The sequence below is a fragment of the Orbicella franksi genome, chromosome 6 (assembly GCF_964199315.1).
Source record: "Orbicella franksi chromosome 6, jaOrbFran1.1, whole genome shotgun sequence".
Taxonomy (NCBI): Eukaryota; Metazoa; Cnidaria; class Anthozoa; order Scleractinia; family Merulinidae; genus Orbicella; species Orbicella franksi.
Genome location: NC_138150.1, coordinates 2597747 through 2622407, shown reverse-complemented (window position 1 = coordinate 2622407; position 24661 = coordinate 2597747). Strand labels below are relative to the sequence as shown.

At 38.5% G+C, this 24661-nt stretch overlaps 1 protein-coding gene and 1 long non-coding RNA gene across 2 annotated transcripts in view; both read right to left on the bottom strand.

Annotated features, from left to right (window-relative positions):
- Positions 1 to 24661, bottom strand: part of LOC145491079 (TNF receptor-associated factor 6-like) — a 39268-nt gene that overhangs the window by 13229 nt on the left and 1378 nt on the right. The window contains exons 2-3 of the mRNA XM_081470217.1: positions 10461 to 10601; positions 7740 to 7791 (exon numbers count right to left, since the gene is read on the bottom strand). Of these exons, the coding sequence (XP_081326343.1) occupies positions 7740 to 7791; positions 10461 to 10601 (193 nt within the window). The remainder of the gene's footprint in view (positions 1 to 7739; positions 7792 to 10460; positions 10602 to 24661) is intronic.
- LOC145491080 (uncharacterized) lies at positions 11706 to 20463 on the bottom strand. The gene is made up of 5 exons (XR_014049770.1): positions 20230 to 20463; positions 19816 to 19884; positions 13998 to 16666; positions 12085 to 13967; positions 11706 to 11989 (listed from the first exon to the last, which is right to left on the bottom strand). It is a non-coding gene; the product is annotated as an uncharacterized LOC145491080 (long non-coding RNA).

Here is a 24661-nt window from a genome sequence, read left to right as displayed (position 1 = left end):
TTACACCTGTGCCAGCTGTAACCGGCTGCACATAAAAACATCCCTAAACACTTGGTAACTTGAAACTTGGTAACTTGAAACTTGGTAGGCCAATAGTTCCAAAGGCAAAACACCTGTAGCTATAAAAACTTCTGTTCCCATGGGAACTCACTCTTTTCCAGTCCCGTCCAGCCTGATTTTGATGATTTTCAGCTCGAAAAACATGAAGCAAGGCCATGAAGTTGACATAACATATTTATATCCTTGTTGGATTATGCAGATGAGGAACCATTGGCAAATATCAAAATGCCAAAGGTGGCCTGAAAACCTTTAACGTTAATGTTTATGTCATCACTTGGCTAATTTGCATATTTTGAAAACTTAAATCTCTCTGGAATGAAGAGATATTTGAATTTATAGTGAACAGCATTTTTCTTCTTACATAGACTACTTCTTTATGTTTTAAAATGGCTTAGATAGGATAGGATAGATGTGAATTTCATCATAGTAGCACTTTAAAGTGCCCGTGAAGTAAAAAATAACTGCTGCTTATTTGAAGGGCTTTTCAAAGTAAATAAGAATGGCATTTTCATTTTAGCCATATTTGCAATTTTGTATTATGCAAATGAGGAAAGCAATGAAAAGTTAAGCTCCACTTAAACTGTAAAACGATGAATCAAGAATATCTCTAGAAATATTAGTGCAGTTTTTTTCAAACTTGGCACCAGAAATGCACATCACAAAAGAAAGAGAATTAAACCTACTGTGTTGTTGTCATGGCAACATTCTTGGTTCCAGTCTCTTTCTGAGAAAAACTAAATATGCCCATTTGCAACCCTTTTAAAGTAGGACAAAGGGTCTTGCATGGAACATACATGGTGCCCATATTGTCTTAACTCTCCCCATTAGATTGTTGGGAGTGGATGATCTTTGTTTAAGATTTAGTCTTAATTAAAACTGAACCACCGACATAACTGTTGTCATGTCAATGGCATGACAAATGTCATTTTGTTTCTTTTGTGATGTAAATTTCTGGTGCCAAGTTTAAAGAACACTGCTCTAATATTTCTAGAGACATTCTTGATTGATTGTTGTACTGTTTTAGTGGAACCACCTATGACGTCATCACTTTCCTCATTTGCATACTACAAAAACGTGAATATCTCTATAACAGAAAGAGATGTTCTAAAAAGGAAAATGCCATTCTTCTTTACTTTAAAAAGCCTTTCAAACAGGCAGCAATTATTTGCTTGCTTCATAGGCAGTTTAAGGATTTACACTACCTGTGGCATTTGAAAACTCTTTCAAATTAAACTCACCTTTAATAAGGATCATGCAATTTTTGAGTGAAATTTTAAATATCACTCGTAGTCAGGAGCCACAATCGCGGAAGGAGACCATATGCACCTACCATTGCTAGTATTGGGGCTGTGCCTATGATATGGGACAATTTTGCTATTTTTATAACAAATTGTGCCATCGTGTGCAGCAGTCACACATACCTGCTGCGAGGATTTCTCCAGATATAGCGCGGGAGAAATGGAGTCCAGAATTCCCAAAAAGTTTTATACATTTATGTGTTGGAATTTTGCTTAAGTATTTTTGTTGCAAGCTGCTCCAATTTGAGTGAGGTAAGACAGTGTCGAATTTAGGTATGTCCTGTTTTATATCACTGATCATGTTGTGTTCTGCTGCTTCTTTTACAAGAGCTCCATATTACTCCACTCTAAATTTCACATAATTATGTTGAAGATTAACAGCTCTTCCACAACACAGCAAAAAACTAGCTAGATATAGCTGCATTTCAGGACTTCAAAGTTTCCCTCCTTTTGCCACACACTTGCGAGGATTGTAAGCAAGTAGTGTATACATAGTAGTGTATGCATAGTCAGTTACTGTGTACGAACACAAGCCACGCAAATTTGCATATTTCGTACTAGTAAATCATGGAAAATCCTTCGAAAAGATCTTGAAAAGAGGTTCGGTATAGTATCAGTTACATGAACACATTTCTACTTCACTGTTATTTTGAATGAAATGTCCATTTTACTTACACCAATAACCTGGCAGTTCTCGACTTATTAGTTTGTATTTCGATTGACTGACAAGCTCATTCTTCTTTCAGCTCGACAATCTCCATCGGTAGCTATAGAGTTGAATCTTAATCGTTTGTTTCACTTTCCTCGTATATTTATAAATGCTTGATCCATTCTGAGTTTGCAATTAAGATATATTTCCTTCCACAAAGATGAAGCTGAAAGAACAAGACAATTCTGTATTCAGAATGGCCATTGAAAAACACGGCCGGATGATTTAAATCCACAAATACATAGCTAGTTCATCAGTTCGAAGCCTCAACAATCTTAATTATCTAGTAGTAGGACATAGGTTTCGTTTACTATTGGTTTAGAAATGTCTCTATTACGATTAAACAAAACGCGAAGCATTTAATTTACCATGTAATTTCCTCACCTATAGTTTCGGAGGATCCTTTGAGCTCGGAATAGTCAGATGGCTTCCAGTTTATCTCAAATTCGTGTCTTATGCAGTATCTTGACAGTGTCAAGCTTTTCACTAGAGATAGAAAGAATTTACAGGCCACAAAAATCTCTAGGTTTTTACAGTAGTGGTTGAAGAAATTCTGGATGGCTCCCTGGTTTTAGCTTTGCACAGATCAACCCCGGGAGATCAAACCACTTCTTTGGTCTATTTTTCTCACTTCTGGTCGAATTTCATCAAGATTGAGGTATTGAATGAAGGAGAATACTCTGTCCTACGCATCCTGTATTGCTACAGCCTCCAACAACACATTTTGCTTGCATTCTGCGACAATTTTGACACACACTATTGCATGTTCGCATATATTCTTCTCTGAAACAAAATATTGTTATTCCCGAAATGATGGCAGAAGCCAACTTGTCCTATTCTGCGCTTTCCTCAGTCCTGAACATGGAAAAGGGCAATTTTACAAACTTTGAAAATTCATACAAGATTAACGAAAATAGCTACAATGATAATTTTCTCGCAGTGGTGATCAGGAAAAAATGAAATTTATATTTTGCAAAAAATCTGGGGGGTTAGTGGCTCTTTAAGCATTGTTTGAGAAACTCACAAATTAACTCAATACCAGAGCAGAGAATTTTCTTACATAACTTTTCTTTACAGAACAATTGCAAAAGCTTACGCATACTACAAGTAGCACGAGCAGTCTTGTTTTCGACCCTGAAAAACTACGTATAAGCATTCTGGTTCTTATTCCCTGCCTCATTCCCCTACCATTACTGTGAAAAATCCACAAGAGAATCTCACAACTCTCACCATCTGATCATGCAACATGACAACATCTACATGTACGCAAGAACCCACGACATGCATGGATCCGTGTGGCGTGGATACATGTCGTCAGGATGACACAATTTGTTCTAAAAATAGCAAAATTGTGCCATATTACAGGTGCACGCAGATCCCAAGACTTGCAGTCTCCGTCCCCGATTATGGCTCCACTTGTAGTGTAAATCAGGGCTCGAGAAAAACCCTGTCCACTCGTCCGGGACAAGTTCATTTTCCTCTCATGCAAGAAATCTTTCTCTCCTCACTTGCCCCACAGGCAAGAGCCCAGGTAAGCCCTCCGCTGACTACATTTTTGATAACAAGTTTTGAAACGAGTAAATTTTAGGCACATGGGTAAAATAAAAGGCTTAGTGTTTAGATGAATCAAAGCTTGACGAAAATTATAAATTATAACATTGTTTTGTTGATTGGGTGACACCTGCTCACAGTTCAGAAATGGTTACCTAGCACGTGATCAAAATCTGCCTTGATCAAATTTCTTTCTATAACTAAAAAGAGCCGTGTTCAGCACGAAAACTGCATGTTTATTTCTTAAACTTTCAGCAATTTTTTGCGAGCATTTGCTAATTTCACTGTATAAAACTAAACTCGACATAATTGTAGAAGCTGTATGTGAAAAGAAGCCGTATGCTTCTACTGCCCTCACCAGCAACTAAAATCCCCGTCAATCTTTGACGAAACATACAAGTTTTCTGGCAAAAATATAAGCTTTCTTGGGTGCTGCCGCCCGAAACAAAAAGTATTATTAATAGTATTAAAAATAAATTGATTAGTAAGTCTTCAAAAAAACTTTCAGTGTTCAGGGATTCTGGCAGGAAATAGTTTTTCGTTCAAACGAGGAAGTCTTCACTCGACTGAAACTACTTCCCAACCACCCATATGAAAAAAAAAAAAAATACTGCACTCACCAACCTGTTTCAAAACTGAACAGAAGAAGCCAAATTGATTTATACAGTTGAACCTCGATTATCCGGACTTGTTAGGACTAGACAAAATAGTCTGGATTATTGAGGGTCCAGATAATCAAAAATATCAATATTAATGAACAACAAAACTGTTTAAATAAAGCAACATTTAATCGTGAAACAACACTTTTACAAATTGTTTGGAAAACAATATGCTCTACTGTACATCTTGAACAAAATTTGGGACTAGAGAAAAAGTCTGGATAATTGAGAAATCCGGATAATCGAGGTACAGATAATCGAGGTTCAACTGTATTCTACTTGCTTTTATATTATGCGTTTCAAAACGATTTTTTTGGAGTTAGGCAAGATGCTCTTTAACGTCCAAGGAGTCGAACTCAAGGATTTTGGAAGATACTCAGCCCATAATTCAGGAAATAGCAAGCAAGTACACGAACATGAAAGTGATCAAAACTAAGAAGATTACAAGCAATTTGGACAGGTTTATTACATTCAAACATGCAAGTTAATAGCTTCCATTTTTGGGCTCATGATTTATTAATGAATTTGAACACACATCTTTACCTAATGAATGAATAATTTCACAAAGATTTTGAACATAACAAATATGCAAGCCTGCAAATAATAGCCAGTCATTGGACAATTGTCCAGTAAATTTGAGGTTTTGACAGGTAAGAGTTTAGCCTGGTCATACACTCTGACTGGGCATTTCTGCTTAACGAAACATATTTTAACTAGAAATTTGTGGGCAAATATGGAACAAGTTATTATCTTATACTGTGACACAATACTATGCAAAAAAGCGTTGTTATCAGTTTCATTTTTCTTCCATTTCTGAGAAATTATTTTATCACACGCAGTGTCGTCTCAAATATCATGTCGAAAGTATTGTAAACACGACACATCAGCACCACTATTCAGGCTATGTATTAGCTTATGCATTTTGCAGTGGTGTCGTGAAAGATTGTGAAACCCCATTCAGTCTGAATTATGTTCCTCTGAAAAGCTACTTAAATCTGAGTTCTTTTGTTATTACTCATTGTTTCTTATCTGCAAGTGTTGTGGAAGTAATTTTCAGTCATAATTTGACCCGATTAAAATATTATGCAAATTGGACACACGGCCCAAATTCTCAGGTTTCATTTATCTGAATGCAATTGCTTTCAAAAACTTTCAAACCTCAAACGAAATCAAATGTTTTTCTAGTCCATGTGATCAAAAATCAGTTTTATAGCTCTTTAGAGTTTTTTTTTTACATCTGTGGTTCAATATATTCTGAATTAGTTTCCGTGCCAGACATGTTTTTGTGAAAAGCGTGAATGTGTGTTAGTCACGGTTTGTAGTCACAACCACTTCCAATTTGAATTTCATCTAATTACAGAATTTTTTTAGTCAATTGACCCTGAAAATTTTCAAGGGAAACTGGCCTGCAGAAAAAGTCGATGTCAATTTTTGATTCTCTGAATGTTATTGTGAGTGAGTTGTTTTTTTTTTAAGGACAAAAACATAACATTCCAGCCATTTGAATTTGTAACCAACATTTAATGTCTCTTATTTTAAATTTCTAACAACAAAAAAAAGATAAGTCTAACCAGACTGGCTTTTCGTCAGGTTAAAACTTGTCCTTGGCCTGACAAATGACCTGCTTCTAGACGAAAATTATTTGCAGGCTTGAATATGTGATTATTCATGAAGAAATATTTAGATACATGTAAATGTATGCATTGTGGATTTCACAAAAGAAACCTGTGTTTCTTATCAGCAAATTTGCCATTGCAGATAAGTAGCAGTCACAAATTTTTGCATGATATTTCAGAACTTTGTTAAATGTTTTGACTAGACAGGGTGTCCAACAAAAAAATTTGAATATTTTTCTCAAACAGTATGATTATTAACTATAACCTCCCACATTGACATTCTTTAGGCTCATCACGCAATCTTCATTCCCCACAAACATCTACCGAAACCAAGGGTTATTTACTAAGTCCAATCACAGCGAATGTCCCAATCAAGTCTGCAGACTTTGGACCTGGAGAAATTTTGCAAGAGACTTCAACCAATACTAGTGTGACCTTTCAACGACAATCTGGAGTGGACATTTTAAACCTTCAATTTAACTATTTTATTGGCAAGAAGCTACAGAGGTACGTGAAGGAAGAGATGGACATATCGTACACAGACATTCATTAATTTGACTAGTTCCGTTCAAATGCTGAAGCTTGCAGGAAGTCTGCTTGGAACTTGAGAAATGATCGCTAGACACCAAAATATATGGGCTTTGATCGAGTTTTTGAGACATTTACGATGCTCTGTTTAAATTGCCCTCGAAACTATAGGGTATTTTGGCACGAAAAAGATGAAGTGTTAGTAAATCCACGAACTCAGACAGGATTGGAAAAGTTTCATTTGAGAAAGTTACCCTTGATGTGAAACAGTCCACGTCCTGGTTCTCATCCCAAGGGAGCCTGGTCAGCCCTTATTACACAATGAACCAGTGCCTACTGGCTCCAAAGTAATTTTCCTGAGATCTCCAGCTGACCTCTATTAACAAAGGGTAAGGAATGTGTTCTTTGTTACAGAAGACGTTCATCGGGAAGGAAGATTGCAAGATGAGCCCAAAGAATGTCTATGTAGGAGGCTATATGATTATTCAAGTTAGGAAATTACAGAAGTATAAAATGTTTCAACTTGGGTTCCAAATCTAGTTTCTTCTGATGTCTTCTGTATAATAATATATACTTTTTCACCTGATTAACACTCGACTAATAACTTTAATATTATCACTTATACCTTTTAAGGGTATTGCCTTACATGAATCACAAAAAAAGTTGACAGAAAAGTAGAGTAGAGAGTAGACTTTATTGGAGAGGGTAACATTTGACAATAACAAAGCTGATAAACTAATGGCCCTTGAAATAAACACAAAAAGGAAATTAATTAAAATCACTATCTACAACCTATAAATGTGACTAATTTACAATATCTAAGTAGTAAAAAAAATGTAAAACTGCTAGATACTAATAAAAGTTCCAGCCTTATCAATCAAACATTCCAAAATCAAATCCAGTCGAACCAGTTGTTCAATTGATTTCAATTGGGTTTGGAAATCTAACACAATCCAACTCAACAAAAGATCCAGCCAATTTAATACAGTCAAATGTTTGGTAATCAAATCCTTATTCAACTAAACACAATCAAAGAGTTGAAGTTCAATTGGGTTTCATTACCAAACATTCGATTGACTGAGACTATCAAGCTTACAAGTGCGGTTTTTTTTTTTATTATTGCTTTTCTTTCTTGAATAAAATCAAACCATTTGAATTTGATTGGTTCAATTGAGTCTGGTGATCAAACTTACCAAAAAAGTTGGAGTTAGATTATGTACCATTGCCGAACCAATCACAACACAATCGACAAATTCGGGTTCAATTGATTTTTCATTTGGTTTAGTTTGATTGACTAGGCCAGGAAACGTTTACCAACCTGTGATTCACTTAAACGCTCGTTATCTACTGGGCACTTAGGACCAGCATCCCTAAAGAAGTTTAATAAAAAGTACATATTACTAGGTGAGTGTAGAGGAAGTTCACTGAAAAATTACACAAAGTCATGTGAAGATGTGTATGTCCGATCCTAGGAATTTTGCCTGGGGGGTTTTCCCTATATGCAGCTAATTTGGTATGCAACATAATTTTCATTTTCTTGTTTCCTTGCAGCACATCCAAAACTGAAAAATAAAATCTCCTTCAGTTTCTAGGCTGGGGAAAGTGCTGCAAAAATATGACACCTAAAACTACCTGTTGCTTCACCAAGGAATTAATCAACTCATAATTCAATTTTTTTAAAGCTTCTTTATGTAATATCATGTCTATAATGTCAGACCACTGAACATGCCAGATATAACTTTTTTTAAAATCTAAAAACAATCTATGTAGATACTGATGTGGATGTTTCCTCTAAAAGGGAATTTAAGAAAAAGTTGCCAAATCAAAACTAAGGTGCTAGTGACTTGTGCTCAGCTTAATAATGACATGCAAGGATGGACAAGAATTTGACTTCAAGCTAAAGTTTCCTATGAGAGAATAGTCAACAAGGGCTGTGTCTTCACGACCACTGTTGTCTCCCTTAACATTCCTGAAGGTGTTTTCTTTACAGACTCCATTAAATGCCTGGCAATTTGACCAGAGCACCCTCGCAAATAAATCAATTTGAATACTATGACGGGAGACCCAAACAAAGCTTGTATTTACCTTCTTCTTCTTACAATGACTGTTTTTTATGCGCTTTGTTTGTGTCCGATGAGGGAGCTGATTTTAGCAAAGGCTAAGATTGCTTGCACTTAGAGGCAGGAGAAGAATATTAAACAGAGGCGTATTTTCATCATTCACAGAGAAAAAGATGCTGTAGAAGGGAAATTGCAGGGGTGCCTGAAAGGCCACAATTCTGGTTTGAGAACATGGTTTAAAACCAGTACGCAGAAAACATTTCTGTATCTTGCGACTCCAGTGCAGAGGCGTGTAGCTGTTGTAGTTCCGATTTGACAGGCTCATCAGATGAATAACCGCAAGAGACTCCTCATTGGCCGAAACATATTGCCACCTCCCTTAAGCTTCCTGCTTTGGTGGCTTAAATTAAATGAGAATTCAATTGGATTTTGCTGACTCAGTTAACTTTATGCGAGTTGGAAAAGTAACTATTTTCATGGGATTTCTGGTTGTCACAGGCTAAGCGACCTGAAAAACTGCTGGTGAAAAAGATGTAGCCAAGTTTACTATTGCTAAAATGACATCACAAACACTTCTTTTATAAAGCCTTTTACAGGATATTTCCAAACTAATGGGTTTAGCTTCTAGAAATCACCAGTAGCCCAAGCATCAATACCCTTTCTACTGACCATAGGGCCACTAACAATGGAGATCATGCCCACCCAGGCGTGACTGAATGTTAAGTACTGACAACAGCAGCAGGGCTGGACAAATGTGGACACAGCCTCACTAAACAAGGCAATATAGATGGGGACCGTGCATTTTGGTGCAATCTGTAGATTCATGGTTTCTAATTTGTAATTGAACCTTTGTAACACAACTTTACCACAGAGTTCCTTGCTAGCAAAGGGGCATTTCCTTGTCCACAAGCCATATCCAAGCTGTCATGAAAAAACACGCTTTACAGCAAGCTCAAGGACGTTTGCGTGAAAATTTTCCAACATAGATTTTTTTCTGAGACTTAACCCACTGTAAGATGATGAGTTAGTTATGTCAGAAATGTAAAAAAACTGGGGGGTCACTGAATTCGTTTAGGAGAGAACATGCCCCGAAGAACACCCTAAATCTGAAAAAATATTGCCTCGTTAGCGAAGGCCACAGTGTCTGTAAGCCCAAAAAGATTGCAATTAGATCTTTGACGTGAAATATTCTCTGTCAAATATTGTTTAAGTTGACCTATTAAGTGGACCTATTAAGTGAATTTAGTCAACTGGTGAGGCTCTTGCAGCTGCAAGATGGCAGAATTCAATGTCCTGTGGACAGAAATCTTGAATTTTTTTAACGTCCCACATTGATTCTTTGTTCATTTTCGGAGAATGTGGAGATAATTGTGAATAAAATCTGTTTCTGGAAAGAAAAGTAGGGGTCACCGAACATCCAAGATCATTGAATCCAGGTAAAGCTATATATAGCAATGGCCATCTGCCCTATCATTGTTCATTTTATTACTTGGTGCGCGCGCTCCTGCATGACGTGGCCTGTGAATCTGTGTGCGCAGTACGGATGCGCAGAAACAATTAGCATAATGTCCTCAACAGCGGAATGTGAAGTGTGCACATACACAATAGTAACAGATGTACGAAAATGTATATGCACGCACGTGCATGTACGCATGCGTGTTCACATATGCACACAAATACACACCCATATAGAAGGGAATACAGTTCCTGATGTCTATATAAGCTCATGGCGGTTCACAGCGGAAGTGTGCGTTTAATATGAGGAAATACGTACAACTCACAGCATTTAAACTTCTCTCTTTAAGAGTTTACACTCACCAAAATTTAACGAGTGTTATCAAATTCAATATCACGATTCCACCACAATAAATAGAAAAATTTAGTGAATAAATACGTACGGTCGGTCGGCATTTCTGAGTATAGGATCAAATTCTGGCTAATCGTATCACCGACGTCAGTACTGTACTTCTAAAACTCACCTTATAGAACGTACAATGCAGCCTCTACAGAATCTGTGGCCACAACTCGTTTGTACGGGTTCTCGCAGCCCCAAAAGACAAATAGGACATTCATATTTGCTTTCCAACGGCGGATCAAAGTATTCGTCATATCCTTCAGACCTTGGTTCTTCATGTGATAAGAAATGAAGCTCACTTGTTTGTAGGTCGATAGAACTTGGGTCAAATGAGCCTTCGCGTGAAAATAGAGAAGCCCGTTCCAACGAAAGGGAACGAGACATCAGTTAAGAGTTACGACTTAAAAGGAATTCTGCTGAGTCATCAAATTATCTGTTGTACACACGCCTCATATGACTCCATCGAGTACGAAATTGAAAGTGAAGCAGGGGCAGTCCCCTATCCCATAATGCAATTCTCGGTTTTCACCAGTCATGTGATCAAAACTAACAATCGTAACCGTTCAATAAATAAATTCAAGAATCTGGCGTATGATAGATGATTGCTATATAAACAACCTCGCCAAGAATCAGGTTTCTGCTGTTTTTCATTCGCCCGTTATTCGCAGAAGTGTGTCACCCAAATTTATAGAGCTTTGTATGGAGACGCCATGTTTGTGCCCTTCGGAGGGGCACAAACATGGCGGCCGTAAAATAACAAAAACATCTGTCGTTGAGTTTTGCAATTGAAACGAAAATGTTTACTCTAGAGCTCCGACACATTGAAATAAATGCTTCTTCTAGTGCAAGCATCGTTTATTTAGCAAAAACTAAAGCGGTAACTCATCTTTTGGCCTACGCGACAGTCTTTTCGGGCCGCCATTTTCATGTCACACAACGCAAAAGCTTGGAGTGCTCTATTACAAAAAGAAGAACTCTTTCGAGCTAAAAGATTGTCAAACGTCACGTTCCTATAGGGTCTTTTATCTGATGAAACTAAAACCGCGGAAGGAAAGATAATTTCTAATTTTGGAATATGACTACGTCATATGAAAACCAAGAATATAACCAAAAAAAGTGCAATCTGATCATTGCCCATATATAGCCGACTTCCTCCGCGTACAAAACAAATGAATAGCCAACCTCGTTCCCAGGGTCCTCTCTCTTCCTCCCAGGAGATGACGAATTGCAAAGATATTAGTGACGTCACCTATTGTTATTAATATGCAAACCAGAGAACTATTGGCTGTTGAAACAAAGGATTCTTTAGTTTAACCTTTTGGACATTTAAATAACAAAAACAATGCTTGTAAACAGACATCTTCCCTATTCGACGAATTCACTGTGAGTTCCCCTTGTGAGTCTACTGTTAATCCAGTATCCACAGGCATTGAAAGAAATGCGTGCATCAGGAGGCTAAATAGAGGACTGGCTACAAATCTCTTCAACAGCGTGCAGTGTAATTTGACTGAGCTTGAGCAGTGACCACAGCAGTTGCTATTGCGGTTTTGTTAAAGCTGTGCCCAGGAGTTGTACTTGGGAGAGAGAAGGCCGGAGCCAAAACAAATCTTAAAGGTCGGCACACACGAGGGGACTAGTCCTTGCGACTAGTACCTGCTACTGATTTTTTTCAGGCTTCTTTCCAGTTGCTTATATTGGAAAATTTACTGCGATGATCATACTTCACTTTCAGTACCTGCTACTAGTACCTGCTACTAGTACCTGCTACTAGTCCCTGCTACTAGTCCCCTGAAGAGTTTACACTAAGGGACTGATCGCAGGGACTTGTCCCAAGAACAGTTCACACGAAGCGTTTTGAAGAACAAGTCGTAGGAACTTGTCCCAAAAATTCAAGCCAGTTTGAGTTCGTGGGACTAGTCGCAGGAACCAAATTTTAGTCCCTGTGACTAGATTTTGTGGTAAAAATGGCTAGTTCACACGATGGGACTTGTCCCCGCGACTTGTTGCGGGGACAAGTCGCAGGGACTAGTGCCTTCGTGTGCGCCGACTAGTCCCTGCAACTAGTGCCGACCTTAAACGGTTGTGGGCGAAGAAAGGAGCAGCGCTGAGAGAAAGGCCGGAACCTGAAACAAATCTTAAAGCGGCCTGCAGAACATGATGAGCGTTTTTGCTAACTGCAGCGAATGGGCGAGTGTGAAATTATATTGAAACAAATCGAAAGGTGTCTTGAAGTGTTTTGATTCAGTCTCTCAACAACCCGCAAATTTGACATGCACCGTAAGATTTAACTTTCTCCGTTATTTTTCACTCTTTTTTATTAGTTTGCTTTGCTATGTCTGCCGTCATTTCTCATTCATTTCACTTTAACATGCGACCCATTGTATTCATAATATATTTAGTTCTCGATGTGTTTTTAAACTTGATGTTACGTCTCGTGATCCGGCGCTCCATAGTGCGGGATCTCGAGGTATCAGTCCCGCGAACTAGTAAATAAACCTCGCTGCAAACTTCGTCTGGTTTGGTTACGCTCTGATTGTACCCAAAAAATGCGGACGTTTGATTTTAGCTTGATAGGTTTTACACCATGGCAATTTTGGTCAGAATCAAACAGAATTGATAACGCCAAAAACTTCATGTATCTTCGCAATGGACCGTAGTACATTGTTAGATTCTATGAAGTTCGTCGTCGCTTTTCACGGGTCAGTAACCCCTCAGGCTAAATTTTGCATATATTCGGTCTCGCTAGAATGCTTTTTAAAGCACATATACATTTATGCAGCATATATTTAGTTTGCATTTGTTTTATGAATAAATCTGACCCTACGTACTGTTTCAATTCTTAGCAGGAATATGTTTCCGTAACAGTAACATTTGGACGGCGCTGTGTAATTGATCAAAATTCTATATCCATTCTATCCGCCACCACCGTCCACACTTTGTCTGCTTGTAAATAACTTATTCTTGAGCAAAGGTCGCGAAACTGCGAGCAGTCTCTCTTCTCCTCGAAAATCCGTGTTGAGGAACGCAACACAAGTCGTCACGCTCACAGTCACCCAAGTTCGTACGCTTACTTGTTTTGCGTTCATCCCCACGGTTTTTGAGGAAAAGAGAGACTGCTCACAGTCTGAAAGGACTGAAAGGTCGCGACAGATGAAGTAAAAACATGAAGAAGGTTTCGATGTGCGGCAGCCTTTGTGGGTAGCGTTGTTTGCACGTTATGGTGGAATGGCTTAAAATGAGGAAGGACATACTTGCGATCTGGCGTTCTGTTTTTCTCTGCGAAAAAAGAATGCCTGATCGCGGAATTTGAAGGATAAAGAGCCGGACAGGAAGAGTGAACTATCGTCCTTGTTTTGTTCATTGAAACATCGCGTGACTAGCATTAGACTGAAACGTCAGTCATCTCCCGACCTCAGCTTGATTACGCTGTAATCCCGGATGACTAAAACACCACACGAGTAAATACGAGTAACGTACGAGTACATACGAGTACATACGAGTAACATACGAGTACTTACAGATACATACGGTGATTTACAGGTTATATACTACTGAATACATTGGTTACATACGAATACATAGGAGCCACATATGATGGCAGGGGCGTAATAAACATGAAATGTACCATTTTCTCGTTACACACACACACACACACACACACACACACACACACACACACACACACACACAAACAAACCTGAACGCCGTGAGCGCTGATGTGATATGATGCGACGATACATACAGTAATGAAAGGTAAAATAATGAATCAAAATTAATAAATGGGCAGACTACGAGTATTCCCTGATCATTTTCTCTCATGGTGATTCGAGAGTCGGAAATCGCGAGAGTCGGGCACGACAGATGAGAGGAATGGTTCACCAAATAAGGTGCAACTGCTCCTTGTGGTGACTGTTGACGCATCGAGATTATCTGATGGTGTGGGAAAGACCAAAGTACAGTTTTGTGCTTCGAGGAAAGACGGTGCCCGTGCCATTAAAATATAAGAAGGAACTGAGAAGATAAACACGAAGAGGGCATGAAACCATTGGTGAGGAAACTGGTGTGTAGATTATTTTAAAACCAATTTTAAAGCACATAATACCGATTTTGAGTAAAGAAATGACAGATGCTATTTGATCCGAAGAATTATCCTAATTGTCGGAGGTAAAAGCATGAACTTGTGGTTCACAACCAGCATCAGAAAGAATCATGCCTCCAATCTTTCCCTACTTGAGGTCAGGGAGAGGCGTTCAATTCATTGAATGAAAAGACACCTCCCCCCTCGTGTAACAGCACGCGACACACGCAGCCCGAAGGGTTCAGTATGCCATTACTTCGAGGAAAATAATTCTATGAGACATTTGCGTGCGCTAAATCTTAGTGCAATCATCGTAATCTGCCTTTATTTAAGGTCATTCCCCAGTATTGCATTGCGCATCCCTACTGCGCATAATTTTACGCGTGATTAGCGCGCGCGCATTAAAAAATAGCGGCTTTTTCTTTACAGCTGGACCTCGCCATGGAGGTAAATCGTCATTTTCTCGCAAACGAGTATGGTGACCTATCATTTTTTTCTGTTGTTTTGAATTGAGTAATAAATTTCTCTGTGTAAAATAAATATGGACCAATTCTCAGTATAGAACAAAAAGCAATCGTCGGAAACGTGAATTTAGCAAGCAATCGTAACTACAATCATAGTGCTATTATAAGGATTTATATGGGTATAAACAAGGTGCTTTTGCTCCTAAACGAACATGGGGACCCCTCATTTTTATTTCAAAATTTAAGTTCCTATAATATATACGAACGATAGGCAAAGTTTCACAAAAATCTCAGTGCAGGTTTCATTTCAGCGGAATGACCTTAACGCACAATGTCGCATCATAACACAACAGCGCTCAGGTTTCTTTGTGCGTGCGTGGCGTGCATATGGAGAACAGGCGCATGTGTGTGGTACGCGCGCGTGTGTGGCACTTGCGTGCACTCACGTGTATACAAGACATGATCCGCGCACATGTAAAATTGAAATGTTAAGAGAAAAATGGTACATTTCATGTTTATTACACTGCAATCGCATGTTGCTCCTATGTATTCGTATATAACCGATGTAATGTATATAACCGGTCTACCGTATACACTCTATACACTCTACACATGTTACCGCCGAGGAACAGTATTTCATTTTTGTTTTATTTTGATCGTGACGTTTCGTGTCAATGACATGAAGTAGCTTGCAAAGCTTTGTAACCACCCGGACGAACACACATGGGACTGATTTTGTAAAAACTTGGACGTGTCTTTGGTCATTAAAACGTGTTAAATCAAATTTGTTGTCGTTATGCGAGTTCAATGGGGACTAAAGAAGTAGCGGCAACAATACACTTTATTATTTTCAAATTACATTTTACAAAAAAGGGCATGCCCGCAACTAGCAAAGGCTAATCTAGGCGGGCCATGCCTTAACAGCCGAATTACAAGAATATACGAAATCAGAAATTAACTAGTAAAATGGAAGGGAAAAATACAGTATTCAGTAACAACAACCAGGTGGTCTGACCGTAAATAATTAACCAATCATCTTCAAAGAGAAATTATTTTTAAAACCGCACAGAATTCTTTGCGCGCCTAGTAGAGCTTGCTCTGGCCTTCGGAATGTAGTCCATCGACACATCGATGGCGCCGTGAGGATAAACATGGCAGTTTTCAGTCGGAAGGCTTTTTTTCTCATCATGTTTTGGTTGTGACTGGAGTTACAACTTTACTACCGAGTATTCTTAAAGATTTTTAAACTAAGAAAAGTTCAGTACACGATTATCTAGACCAACAAAGTCAGTGAGTTGGCTTGTGGGCCTTCTGCATGGGCACATGACATGTTCTCTCCCGCAAGATGTGGTTGAAACTTCTTTCCATCGATCCATACATTTTGATGGCGTATTCGGCTTTGTTGGTTGAAGGACGTGTGTGCAGAAGACGCAAGGAAGCCATCTGTGCTGCTCGAAATAAAGATGGATCTTGTACAATCGGATATCTTTCCTCCGGATTCTCATTGGTGTCGTCGCAGAGATCGTAAACAATGGCAAGTCCTCCATCAGTTGCGAGACTTTGTTCAACATTTCTCGCAGCTTCGTTGTTCCAGGCTCTCTTCCACAGGCCAACAATAGTTTTATTCCATGAGGTTTTTTTGTGTCCTACTACTTGTAAAGTTTGCTCCACCCATTTTCCGCCGCTTGCTGTCTAGAAAGACAGTTTTTCTTCTTAAAATCGTGCGCTCGAAAAGTCTTGTCCAAGGTCTTGTTTTCACTCCTAACAGGGATGAATTACTGCTTTGGGCTTTAAAATAGAAAGGAAAAATACAAATCAATGTTTAGGTGGCTTCAGTATGGAGGATCAAGTAGTACAGAGTCCGTAAAACTTTCTGGTGAAGAAGGTTTTCTTCCTACAACCGCCGCGAAAACATGAAGATCTGAGCGCTTTCAGATCACAGATTTAAAGCAGCTTTTCGGACTTGAGAAACAAAAATGGTAATGTACATTATTACTTCGAAGTTGAATTCAACTTTTGGAACGATTGGTAAAGCCACAGGCGTTGAAATGTCTGGAAAAGCGGTCGGGAAAAACTCAAGCTTTTGCGTCAGCGTAAAGAATAATTTGAACATGTGGTCATGCGGTGAAGCACGTGTGCAAAATTTTGAACAATTTTTTGCTTTTAAATAGGTTTCTTCGCCTCTGCTTGAATGAAAATCTATTGTTATTGAACTTCCTTTCGCATTCCTTTCATTTGGTTCCCTGTATTTGGGAATTTTAGGTTTTAAACTGAACAGTAACTTGCACGCTGGATTTCTGCATATTTAATTTACGGCGACCTCCAGGCGCTTAGTTTATTTTGTTTATTTTGTTTATTCGCTTCGTTCAAATATTTCCACGTCTTATTAAGCTACTACAGAACCGCTGGGAAAAGAACCAAAATGGCCACCAATTTAACACAGTTGAAATTCGACTGATCTCTAAATAATTGGCTTGTTTTTGTCGTCTTTTTGAGTTACGACTTTCAACTTTCTTTCGCAGCACCGTCACATTTCGTCGCGCGAAGAAATTACTCGATTTCTTGTTTTGAGACTGATTTTACAAGAGTTCTTCGCTTTTATTTTTCGTTGTTTTCTCAAATGTTAGCCGTTACAAGAATGAAATTCGGTTGTATTTAGTTTCGTTTTGTCCTCCAAAGTCAATAATTAACTCATTTTCGCGAAGTCAATTTTCTCTGCTTCTGTGGGACATTTTGTCGGGCGGTAAGGAAATAATATAATTTCTTGTTTTCTCATCAGTTATATACATCGGGTTGAGTTCTTTTTGTTAATATTTTTTAATATTTCGACCCTTAATTTATTGAACTTTAAATAAACGATGTCTTGAAACTTGATCTTGTGTCTGTGGTCACTGGGCATATGGTTTATTTTTGTGCTTTCGCTCGCGAAATAGTTCCAAAAAACGCCAGGGAATCAGGGGCGGGTCGCGGGCAATTTCATTCAGGCGTCAATGGGTTAGTGCATATTTGATTGTTTGAAGTTGTGTAAGCTGTTCATAAACTGTCCCTGCGTATTTTTGGACAGAGTCGTAGTCATCATTTCCCAACCAAAGAGCAACTGTTACACTGTGCTCAGTAAATTATAAGGCTCAATGATTTTCACTCTGACACTTTTCTGCCCTGTGAAATGGCGTGACCATTTCAGCCATGGGAAACCATCATGATGCTGTTGGTTGGTGTTGTAACTGCACTCTGTACACCTGACTGACTTAGAAATAGTGTAATGTAATTCTCAATGTCAACATAGCCCACAACTACCTCTCCAAATTCATTAAAAGTCAGGCCAATCTTTTCTAGCAATTCTTGGCGTGTGCCATTCAGATTATTAATTTTTTTTTCTTTACTGAGTTGGAGAGCGTTTGATCGAATGGTCGACCGAACTAGTGCTGTGGCCGACATACGATAATAATAAAATGAATGACTAAATAAAAGCAAGCTAGAGATCGATGGAATACAGTACCTTTAATACTGTATAGAAAGTACACTATTAAAAGCAAATTGAAGTAAAACACCAAGTGATTTTCAAGCTTACAATGTGGTGCGGCCAGCACTGCATGTTGTGCGATTCAAGTACTCAAATCGCTTCCATCCAAGTGTAGAATCGAAAAGATTCACCGTCGAAAGAGACTTCCCAACTGTCCATATCAACACTTCTCATATTTACAGTTACCATTTACCATGTAGTTTTAAGATCTTTATAAATGTGATTGCTTTTCTGTATGTAAAGGCGAATTCTAAGGAAATTTGTGAAGAAATATCCTTTCCTTCATTTTTCAGAAAAATGCTGATGTCAGCATTTTTGCTGAGATTCAAAGCTGATTATCTCGAAAAAAATGCTCGGCTAGCCCCATTTTTCTTTTTGTATTCCCATAGCCCTTGCAAAGATATACTTGGTCCTAATCTGGCGCAAAAAAACTTTGTATTTAGTAGTGACCGTCGTTAACGTACACCGGCAATAAAATGACGATGAACTCGGAGGTGATAATTAGAATACTTGAGAGAATATATTCCACGTGAATATTCCCAATGTTTAAGGACATTTGCTGTCACAGATGACCAGCAGAAACAAAGTTATCACATAGTCTTGAAATTATATTATATCACATCTTTTAGAACAGACACTTTGACTCAACAAGGGTTTGAGCAAGCAGTAAGTTTGAATATTCTCCTTCAAAAAGGTACGATGTTTCAAAGGAAAATTTATGAGGGAGGTTTAATATTTAAGGAAATAAGGAACGTTCGTATCAGTTTAGTATCTAATAACTCATCTAGCCCCCCAAAATTAGAAAAACTAGAACTGTTGGATCTCAAGTAACAATTATTACAGTATAAAGTAACGAAAATAGTAAAAAACTAAAAAACTAAAAATATATATATAAAACTGTGAGTGGTGGCCAAAGTAGCAAGGGCTTTCTGGTTGGCCACCACCATGGTCAAGTAAATGGCAGCAAAAAAGTTAATTCAGCGAAGCTACATACAGATCTACACACACTACATAATAGCATACATATACTACATTCACTCTAAAACTTACGTTATATAACGTACAATGCAGCCTCTACTGAATCTGTGGCCACAACTTGTTTGCACGCAGCCCCAGAAGACAAATTGGACACTCCTATTTACTTCCCATCGGCGGATCAAAGTGTTTGTCATAACCCTCAGACCTCGGTTATTCTATCAGTTTAGTAACAAGTGAGCTTCGTTTATCACCGATAACGATGATAAACGACGTTCACCTGCTACCAAACCAATAAAGCTTGGGTCGAATAAAATCAGAGAAGGCTGTTCCTCCAAAGAAAAGGAATCAGACATAGCTCTCGTGCATTGTGCTGATTAATCATTTTCTTCTAGCCGTTGCTCAAGCCCAAGCACGCTTTTTAGATTCCGAAACTTACCGCATTGAGACAGTCCTCTATCCCACAATGCAAAACGGCCCGGAGCCAATTTCCTCTCATGAGACGCGTCTGCAGGAAATCATAATATAGTAATTGTATTCATCAGAACTAGATAGTTGGTGCAGACGCAGGCGCGATGCTAACGGCGCGCCCTCTGGCAATTACAACCGGTTTGCTTTGCGCGAAAGTGTACTTGTAATATAAGGAAGTTCGTACAATTCTCAGCTTTTCGACTTTTCTCTTTAAAGTTTGCACTCGCAAAAATTTACCAAGAGAGTTATTAAATCCAGTATCGCGATTCCACCACAATAAATGGAAAAATTATGTGAGTAAATACGCGTGGGCGGTTGGCATTCCTGAGTGATCTAAGTGTAAAATCAAATTCTGGTTAATCTTTCTACTTAAATAACCTACCTCATAGAACGTACAAGCAGCCTCTACGGAATCTGTGGCCAGAAACATGGAAAAAGGAAGTCCTTCTTTGAACATCCATCCATACTTGCCTGTATTAATTGCAACCATTTTGAAAATACTGTCAAGAGGGTCGTACAGGGGTATTCTCGTGATGCGTGATTAGCTGATTTTATTTTCCGTGAAACGTGAATTTAGGAAATTATTCTTCGTGACTCGTGACCTGAATGTTTTGCGTGACCCTCAGACCGTGGTTCTTCGTGTGATAAAAAATGAAGCTCACTTGTAATAGACTTATAGAACTTGGGTCGAGTGAGCCTTCACGTGAAAAAGGAGAAGACTTTTCTTCCAGAGAGAAAGAACGAGACATAGTTATAGTTCATAATAACCAGCATATTTGAACGCGGGTAACAAATCTAGAGAATCGAAAAGGGACAGTCCCCTATCCCAGCATGCGCTACTGCGCGTTTACCTACAGTTTCCTCAATTTGGCGACCCGTGGTGAACCTGTGGTCATCACTTAAGAACGGAAAGTGCTTCGTAAGCGGGAAAAACCCCACGGTATGAGGTGGTATTAAAACCTTTTTTTGTTCATTATTCCCGATTGACAACGTGACAAAGAAGTAAAAAAGTCTGAATTATAAAAGTTTGTACATATAAAAGATTTGTGTATATCAAAAGATTTGTAAAAGTGAAAGTCCTCGAGCGTCATCATCATAAGCTTTATTTATACACGGTATCAAATTCATTCAAATATGCTTTTCCATCAAGCCGTGTCTCCTAGATATAAAAGTTACAATTTGTGAGTAATCTACCACGAGCACTATTTCTACTAACAGAACTTGTACAACTTATACTAATATTAAAACTAGTACTACTAATTTGCGAAAATCGAGCCTATCAAACATAATAGCCAGATATTAAAAAAAACACACGTACATGTGTTTTGTGGTAATACCAGAAGCACCTGGCTAACGTCGACATATGCAAAGTGTATAAATGTATGTTATCCTATTTCATGTTTTTCAGTTTTTTACCGAGATGCCAACCTAGCTAAATAAATCAAAATCCGGGAAATGGCCAATTTTACCTTCTAGACCCTACAATTCCGATCATATGCATGTAGTGGCCATCTTAACAATAACTGTTCTCTTTGGTAACAACACACGACGCAGAAAATCTTCGATCTACATAAACGAAAAAAAAAAAAATACAGCAAGCGAAGATAGCCGAGCGTGGTGGGATACCCTTTTTTTCCTCCCCAGACCGCTCTAGGCTGGCTCCGCCCACCTGCTTTCCCTTCCGACCATAACTGAATCAGGAGCCTGTTCACAGGCTAACGCAGACGTTCCCATGGCTAGGAAAGAATGCAGGTGAGTTAACGATTGTGGGTTGAATCAGTATTCTCCTCCCCAGAGCCGCCCGTCTATCTTAGCCGGCGAGGCCTTGGCACGAGGAAGAAGAGGCTCTAGGGAAAAACGGCAGTTTTCAGGAAGTTTTAAAACCGGCTTAAGGGGAAAAGGATGAAATTGTCTATAACGAAACGCTTGTTATATTTGGTTTGAATGAAAATTTTAGACGCCACGACGGCAGAAAACGAAAGTTCTGTTGAGTCAGCTATCAGAGAAAAGACGTAAAAGAACTACCTGGTGTTTTACCCACGCTTATTGGCAGCTTCGCCCACTTGAATTTTATCACGTCGCATTAAGTCATTCAGCGCGACAGAGAAGGTCAAACACTTACGGGGCAATGTAATTCAGCATTTGCGCACGTACTGATTATTTTACGTGCGAAAGCGGCTTTGCGGCTCACAAATATATATATCCGGACGGCTTGCGTATGCACGCAAGTTCAACTTGGCAATTGTTTTTAAAATTGACGTTCGTTCGGCCGTAAAAATTTAGTGTCACTAGAGAAAGCATACTGTCATGAAAACTGTGCTAGAAATCATGTACACTCGCGTAATTAATCAAAAACTTCTTTGTATATTCAAGAGGCGTCTGTTCAAGTTACTTACATTGCGCTATATCTATCACCAGTAATTCATTTTAACTAAATTAAATTACATGTAAGCTAATAACCTTTATGTGTATTATCTATGTTTTAGAATTTAATACATGTTTTTTTAAGTTCTTCCCTGTTGGCACCCTATTTGCATGTAGATATTTATATATTTTTGATGCAAATAAAGTTGTCATAAATTAAAAAGATTATTACCTACAGTTAGGGCTTGTGTACCTTTAACTATCGGTTTATACTCAGCTTCTGAGTCATACATGAGTCAAGACCCCACTGCGAAAAGCCATTTCAATTTCTTATGACGCAAAATCTATGACTCGAACGGATGAAATAGTAACATTCGACTTTCCCGGTTTCGAAATAAAAACACCTTGAGTTCGAAGCATCATTTTCTTAATAAATTTTTAATTTTTCCCTTTTTAAATATGAAACATGTAAAGCCCGATTCAAGATGTGGATGTTACATGTAAAGATAGTGAAAAGACATCACGATTTTATTTTCAAAAACTCCGTATGCGATAGAATATAAGCGTTCTTTATGGGTTAAGTGATGTTTTGGGGGACTATAAATAAGGTCAACAAACGGTGGTTAGTGAAACTGGGTAACTTTCGGTTGGTTGGGTTCTAACTGAATTAACAGTTAGTTATCTTCTCGGCCTTTAAAACTAAACTAATTCAGTTTTATATGGGACAAATAATATAAATTTCAAGATTCTCAGTAGGCCTTTCCAAAAATATCTGGATATTTTTGGGGGATATTTAGAAGTTTCTGAGATACTTAGAAAATATTAAGATATATAAACAATAGCCTCCATTTGGGGCGAAAATAGGCTTGGATATTTGTCCGTGGACATTATCTGTTCCCAGAAGCGAACAGTGAGCTTCGAGGAACAGATAATGTCTAAGGACAAATATCCGAGCATATTTTCGCCCCAAATGGAGGTTAGTGTGTTTGTTATCCTTCAAATATTTTTCGCAATACGCGCAGTTTCGAAAATTGGGAAATATTCTCGGATATTCCTCAGTTTTGGCTCGGGAATATTCGGTTACGTGACGCGTTTAGACCAATCGCGCGCGAGCGAAAATATTTGATGGATTATTATTAGAAATATTTAGGGGTATTGAGAAATATTTATAGTTTTTTGGCTTAGCCCTGTGTTTTCCTCGCTATTTTCTTAAAACAATACTCAGTTCTATGCCAGAAACAATCTAATTCAGTGATCGATTTCCCACTTGAAAAATGTTTTTCATATATATCACAAAAGGCGCTAAAGCAGCAATTATTTCCCAAAATTGCAGCTATTGGTAATGTCGAAATGCCTGAATCTTCCTCCCCGACTCCTACTACTGCAAGAAAATTTTGGCCTCAGGGATTCAAAGTCGGTTTATTTTTAAAACAATCATGAGTAAGAGATATTTAGAGGGCTTTCTGAGATATTTAGAAATGTTTGAGTGACGTATTTAGACTTTTCTTTTGGAGAATTTCCGCCGGAAAGATGTTTAGGTGATTTCAGGTGATCTTTGTGGAGGGGCCTATAATTCTCAGATTCTGATAAGCCACCATGTCCGGAGAAACTATGCAGCTGTCTCCAGCCGTGGGTGTTTCGGTGCGCCCGCGATCGGAGAGGATCATGGGCGCACCGAAACACCCACGGCTGGAGACTGAGCCTATTGTTGTAGAGCCTCCCACGCAGACGTCTGGCAAGACTGACTACCATTGTAAGGAGACCTTGTTTATTCAGCAGTTGCAGCCAGCATTAAGTGCCAATGTCAGCAGCGAAAAGCCCGTACTTAATATATTAGGAAAGCTTTTCCATTGTGTCACTTTACAGACAGTTTCCGTTTGAAACGTCTTAAATTTCTACTGCAAATGTTTTCTCTCTAGGTTCCAGACCCCCATTGATACAGTATAAATAGCTTTCCAAAAAATTTTAACGGTTATACTTTTAAAAATGTATGTCGACTAGCATACGAAACGTCAACTTCATAAAATGCATGTTTTTAAAATGTTTATCACCACTGTTTGTTTTATATTTTTAATCACGCTACGGTGGCCGAAGACCAAGAGTTTATTCAGGGTTTCTAAAGCTCACCTTGTAGAGCGTAAAAGTTTTCTCTTTCAAGTCTGCACTCGCCAAAATTTAACAAGAGAGCTAAAAAATCCAGTATCACGATTCCACCACAATAATTATGTGAATAAATACGCGTGGGCGGTTGGCATTTCTGAGTGACCTGGGTGTAAAATCAAATTCTGGTTAATCTTTCTACTTCTAAAATTTACCTTATAGAACGTACAATGTAGCCTCTACAGAATCTGCAACTCTTTTGTATGGGTTCTCGCAGCCCCAAAGGTCAAATTCACACTTGCTTTCCAACGGCAGATCAAAGAATTTATCATATAGCCCTCAGTCCTTGG